The sequence below is a fragment of the Herpailurus yagouaroundi genome, unplaced genomic scaffold (genome assembly GCF_014898765.1).
Source record: "Herpailurus yagouaroundi ecotype Mexico unplaced genomic scaffold, PumYag 138216, whole genome shotgun sequence".
Taxonomy (NCBI): Eukaryota; Metazoa; Chordata; class Mammalia; order Carnivora; family Felidae; genus Herpailurus; species Herpailurus yagouaroundi.
Genome location: NW_024422269.1, coordinates 5,283 through 11,312, shown reverse-complemented (window position 1 = coordinate 11,312; position 6,030 = coordinate 5,283). Strand labels below are relative to the sequence as shown.

Sequence of the window (6,030 nt, the reverse complement as noted above, 5' to 3'; positions counted from 1 at the left end):
AGGAAGGAAGGAAGGAAGGAAGGAAGGAAGGAAGGAAGGAAGGAAGGGAGAAAAGGGATGGAGAGAGAGAGAGAGACTATAACACACACACACACACACACACACACACACACACACACACAATTTAGTTTCTCTAAATGACATCAGCAAAATTTAATTATGCCTCCTCTGCTTGGACTATGAGTTCCTAAAGAAGAGGCATTTTGTCATATTCCTCTTTGCGGCACTAGTACCCAGCAAAGATCAGGCACATTGTTGCAAGTGAATGAAGTTACCAGATGCTTTAGCCATTGAGGATGTCCATGCAAGCTGCTACATAAGACCTTCAGGTGGACACAGACACACCTAGAGAGAGAGGGTCCTCCCAAATTCTAGATGTTAGCCTGCTCTGAGCCCCTGCACTAGGTATCTACAGGGCAATAACGTCAAGGAAGAGCACTATGCTGGGAAGCAGAATACCTGAGTTCCAGCCCCAGCTGGCCGTTCCTGGCTGTGTGGCCTGAGACGACACCCTTGCCCTCTAGCACAATGAGGGATGGGGCCAGAGAACTAGACAGTCCCATCCTGGGATGCTGTGGGTCCAAGATGCTCCGGATGAAATCCAATCCCACATTTGGCTCTTGCTCCCCATGCCCCAAGGAACTTCCATGCTTGCTCAGAGTCTGGGACAGATTGCCACAGTCAGGAATCACTTCAGCCACCATCAGGCTGAATGGAAGAAAGTGAGCCGAATAGTCATAGAGGGTGTTTCATAATCTCGGATTGTCAGACAAGAAGGTGTATCTGTCAATTTGTCAGTAAATTATTTTCCCCAGGAAAAACAACAGGAAAAAAACTGTTTTAAAGTACTAGTTACCTAATCTGACAAAGCTTAAAGATCTAGACACAGGAGAGGCTCCCCATGCCTCCCCCAACCCTGAGGATGAGGCTCCAAGACTCATCTCCAAAGGGGAGAGAGAGCCCTTTCCCAAGCCGAGGCCAGAACAGATGTCCTCAAAGTACATTCTGTCCTGGGCAGCCTGCTCGTGTCCACATGTGTGCATATGGGAGGGGGACAGCATGCTGGTGGAAAAACACCTGAGAGCTGAGAGCCCAGCAGAGACTCAGAAAGTGCTTTGTCTTCCCAAGGGTGCAAGCCATGGCAGGGGCTTGGCTGACAGCCCCCACAAAAACTGGGGAAACTGGCTCATGGATAAGTGTTCTCCCAGGGCCCTGGCTATCTACAGTAGCTGTTTGCTGGCCCAGGGGCCCACAACTCTCTGGTGCCCACCTCTAGATCACAGTTCTCGTCTGAACAAATGAAGAGAATCTCTTCACAGCACAAAGGGCAGGGGAAGTCTCTGGGTTTAAGCAGTCCTTTACTCACCCCCCACACCCCACACACCCTTGACAAGACTGTACCAGGTGTACCAGGCTCCAACTGAGCCCCCAGGTCAGCCCAGCCTTCTCTAACCAGTCCAACCTAAAGTATTGCCCGCTCCCACCCAGCCCCTCTCTGGGCTGACAGTGCCAGTGCCAGTACAAGTCAAGTCACACTGAGCTGCCACCAAATCTGAGCAGAGATGAATATCCCAGGAAAAGGAAAAGGCAAGACCACTCCTCTTCCCAGGTTGACTACATCTCAGGCAAACATCCAGGCAGCCAGGAAAGGGCGCCACATGACCATGTTCAGTGGATTAGATGCTGCTCAGCCAGAGGGCCAAGAGGACAGTGCCTGGAGTTCTGAACTGTCTGAGAGAACTCCCTGGGGAACTTGTAAGAGTCCTCAGGAAAGGCCTACCTCCCCCCTTCAGTCCCTACTCCTGAAGGCCTCACACTAGCCCATGGGGGACCCTGAAGTAGGGCTTACAATGGCTCTAAACTCTACAATCTGCCTTATGTCACACAGATAGTGTAGACAGGATTCAAACCCAAGTCTCTCTGAAGTCTGTCTCAAGGCTCTGACAACCCACGACAGATCAAACAGTCATTCATCAAGCCCAGTCTGATGCTCCTCCAGGAAAGAGCATGCCCATTACCCTCCATGTTCCAGACAGGAGCTTATCATAGCATATGGCCCAGACCCCTGGACAACAGAAAGTAAAGCCAAGTCATGGAAAGAAACTGCAAGTAGTGAAAAGGCCGCAGTTCTAAACCCCACGGATGCTTTCTCCCATCAACCTCAAAACCACCCACAAGGGCTTTGGTTGACACCTGCCCAGATGAACAGATGGGCTCAACTCCCCTGACCCACACACTCCGAGAGACCTTCAGCTTCCTCAAGGCCCCCTCCCAGCCAGGAGCCCTCACTCCAAGAGCTGCACCCAACCACTCAAACCTAAGGGCTCAATTAAAATGAAGAAAAACCCTCTGTCTTCACTTTGTGGGACCTCCGTAGCAGCTGCCCAAACATCATGGTCCCATGTGTGTCACGCTAAGGCAGCCAAGCTAGAGAAGGCCGAGGGCCTCTCTCCTCACCCTCCAAACGTTATCTCTCAGGAAGTCCCTTCAAACCACCAATTCAAAGTTCAGCTCAGAAATACCAGTAACTGGTCACCAATCACTAGCAACACCATTAGAAAACAAAACAAAGCAGAGATACAGCACCACGGGCTCTCCAGCTTCATCAAGAAGACTTCATACCTCAAACACCAATCTAATGAACATTGGAGTACTTTAATTTGCTAGTTTCTTTTTTTCTGAATAAATGTCTAGGCAACAATTAAAACCAAAAAAGACAAAACCTGCCCTCTCTGGGTTCTGAGGATTTCTTCTCTCTCCTCCCCCTTCTCTCTGCTGTTCAGAGCCTTCTATCTCCACGGGAGTCTGAGAAAATGGAACTTCAAGTCCCAAGTCCTATTTGCCGTGTACTTAATGTACGCAATCTCATTTATGTTCTAAAAATAACCCTGTGAGTTAATCACCAACAACCTCATTTTACATATAAGAAAGAGATTCTGAGAAACTCTCTAAGATGCGTGAGGCCAGACACTTAGCAGCGGGGCAAATATTCAACTTTATTTTATAGAACTAGTCTCCTTCCCAGAGGGAAGTCCAATTGAATCCAAAGGGACTCAATTTTCTTTTTACAAAAAAAAAAAAAAAAAATCCCCTTACTTCCACAATTCATGTCTGACCAATTCCAAGAGCTTCCCCCCCAAACTTGATACGAAAATACTGAAGTAATCATTGGAGAAATTGAGCAAGAACATGTAGGAGGCCTTCTCTGCCAGGGCTTTGCGGGAAGGTGACAGAGTCTTTTGGCAGGATGCCTGCCCTGCTGCCAGGGCCCCTCACTCAGAGCAACAAATAAACCCTGGCATTAAAAATGAGCAGCCACCTGTATGATAATCTTGGGAACAACCTGTGGCTGCCTTGGGCCTGACTGCCTGTGGATTACAGACCAAGGAAAGGTTCCCCCCCCACTGCCTCCAACAGACACGGGCTCAGACTCCTCCTGATGTGAGGAATGCAAACCCACCCACTCAAACTCCCAGTATATGCTGAAACACAGGCTGGTGGCCACATTTCCAATTATCTGGGCAAGATACCTGAGACTCAGCTGCTTCCTGGAAGGGACAATTCGGTGTGAACTAGTTTATAGTTTAGCCCTCCAGCCCCTATGGTACACACACTGTACTCCTACAAACACCCTCAGCCCTTAAGAGTGCTAGTTCACTTAGGTTTTGGGAACCTACAGGGGCAGGAAGCAGGGTAGGAAGGCCCCAGGGCAGGGATCTACACAAAGGAGGAACTTAACATAATAGCAACAATTTACTAAGGGTTTACCTTCATTAATGTAAACCCTTGTTTATATTGTCTCATCTAGCCTTCCAAAACAAACCTGACTTAGGTACCATTTATCTTCCCCATTTAACGGACCAGAAACCAGAGGTTAAAGAGCAAGTCACTCGTCCTAATGCTCAGGAAAAGTTAACCCACACTCAGAGGAGAGTATTTCTATGGGAAGACAACGTATGTGAGCTGGATGTGAAATGGGAGGGCAACTTCCTTCCCCACTGGAGGCCTCATCATCAGTTTCCTAAACTGGAGTGGGTTACTCTGAGCTGCCTCTTGGTCCTTACCAGACTTGGCAGGGCGAAGGCTGCTCCATGCCCGAAGCAAACTCAAACTCCAAAACTTCTTGAGGCAAGGGCCAGAGCAGGGAAGTCTCCAAGGCCTTCTCTGCTTCTGGGAACAGAGGGGCCTGCAGTTTCCTTGTACCACCCCCGCCCCAGCCTTCCACGTAAATCCAAAAAAATCTCGCCTCCCACCCTCTCCCTACATCCAGCCCGGAACCTCTGTTTGGGACTAGGGACTCCGATCCGGAACTGGGGGGCTGAATATCCTGGAAGAGGGCATGGGCGAACGTCCAGGGGGCCCTGTCGGGGAAATTCGGGAAAGTCCCCGAGTCCTTACCGAGCAGCGGGGACTCCTCAGGGCATGCGAGCAGCGACAGCACTGTGGTAGAGGGCACTGGGGCCGAAGTCAAGTTGCTTGCGGGGCCGGGGTGAGAGTCCGCGTCTGGGCTGGAGTCGCGACCCGAGCGCAGCTCTGAGGAAGCGTCCAAAAGCGGCAGCGGCGGGGCCCCTCGGGGTCGGAGCTCCGCGGAAGGCTGCTCGATGGCGGCGGCGCCGTTTGAGCCGCCCTGCAGCGGTGTAGGGACTCCCACCAGCTGAGGCAGGCGGTTCAAGTCGCGGCCGGCCAGGTAGTAGACGAGGGTGACGCCAAGATGCAGCGCGCAGACCGCCACGAGCAGGCGGCAGGCCCGCTGCAGGGACGCGCCCGGCATCGCCGCGCTGCCGCCCAGGAGCGGCTCCCGAAACCTCATCTTCCCGCCGCCGCTTTAAGAGGCGGGTGGGCTACCGCGGGGGGGAGGGGGGGCGGCCCGCCCGCGGGCCGCCGGCCAGGCGCTGCCCGACCACGGCTCTTGGGGGAGGGGCTGGAGGGGAGGCAGGGGAGCGCGGCTCCGGGTGGCAGGCGGCGGAACGCCGAGACTCGGACCAGCGCGGCCGCCCAGCGACTAGAAGTGCGCCCGAGGCGCGGGCGGGGGCGGGGGCGGGGCCGTCGGTTGGAGCGGGGTTTTCGGGACTGGAGCAGGGGGGCGGGGCCTCTGGGGCGGAGCCGCGGGGCGCGGGCGGGGACTCGGGAGGCGGGGCGCTGCAGGGGGCGGGGCCGTCTCCAAGAGCGGTTGGCTGCCCCGGGGCGCGGCGCTGAGCGGTCGGGTTCCCACACCACCCTCCTCCCGAGCCCTTGCCCTGTGGCTTCGGTTGCTACCCAGCCGCGCCGCCGCCTCCTCCTCCTCTTACTCACCCCTCCTCCTCCTGGCTGCCCTCCAGAGGCGCCACCACTTCCTGCGGTGCTGAAGGGCTGGGGTACGGGCCTGGGCCTACACTCGGTGGCGTAGAGAGACGCTGGTTGCTGATTTGATGGGTGGGGGGACGCGGCGGCGTTCCGGCCCGGGGCTCGGTAGGCCTGGTGGGTCCGGAAGAGGGACGGAAAAGAGTTGTCCAAGAAACGGGCTTCGACGCCGGGCGGGAGGTGGAACAGCTGAGGAGGGATTCTCTGGGACGTTCGGTACCCCTCCCTTGGCGGGGCTAGGCCCCTCTACCAATGTAAGGGCCCAGCAAGGAGGCGCGGCTCACCCTGGCCCCGTGGAGGAGACAGTGCACAAGTCTCCGCTTGTCTGGCTAACTCACCTGCAGCCCAGCCTAGGGCAGAGGCCCACCCAGCTTGGTTTTGGGTGTGTGGAGTGCCTCCTCTACGTGCATCCTGCCCCGAGAGGATGTGTGCTTCGAGAAGGAGAGTGGCAAGAAGCCTCAGTAACTCCCATGCTGGCAAACAGATAGCCAGCTTTGTTTATATAGTCTGTGTGAACCCAGACACAATCCCATGAAGTAGGAATTGCCCCCATTTTACAGATAAAGAGTTAAAGGCTTGGATGTGAGGGCTATCTGGCTGCGACATCTGTCACCCCATTGATCGCCAGGGTTGATTCGGCTGATCTGGCTGGCTAGGAGGGTGTCCCCTTCCTCCCTCTCTGCTCCAGGT

General features: G+C 54.7%; 1 protein-coding gene across 1 annotated transcript; it reads right to left on the bottom strand.

The window, feature by feature from the left end:
* Nucleotides 1-4,003: 4,003 nt before the first annotated feature.
* On the bottom strand, nt 4,004-5,058 carry LOC121026567 (beta-1,4-galactosyltransferase 1-like). Its single transcript, XM_040469378.1, has 2 exons — nt 4,399-5,058; nt 4,004-4,170 (listed from the first exon to the last, which is right to left on the bottom strand). The coding sequence occupies exons 1-2, from the start codon at nt 4,808-4,810 to the stop codon at nt 4,061-4,063; spliced, it is 522 nt and encodes a 173-aa protein (XP_040325312.1). The 5' UTR covers nt 4,811-5,058; the 3' UTR covers nt 4,004-4,060.
* Nucleotides 5,059-6,030: the final 972 nt, after the last annotated feature.

What these genes read in the sequence shown, in the direction of transcription:
- LOC121026567 (XM_040469378.1), bottom strand. Translation starts at nt 4,810, where the DNA reads ATGAGGTTTCGGGAGCCGCTCCTGGGCGGCAGCGCGGCGATGCCGGGC. An exon ending in TGAGGAGTCCCCGCTGCTCG is followed by an intron (nt 4,171 to 4,398) that starts GTAAGGACTCGG and finishes CTCTGTTCCCAG; the next exon opens with AAGCAGAGAAGGCCTTGGAG.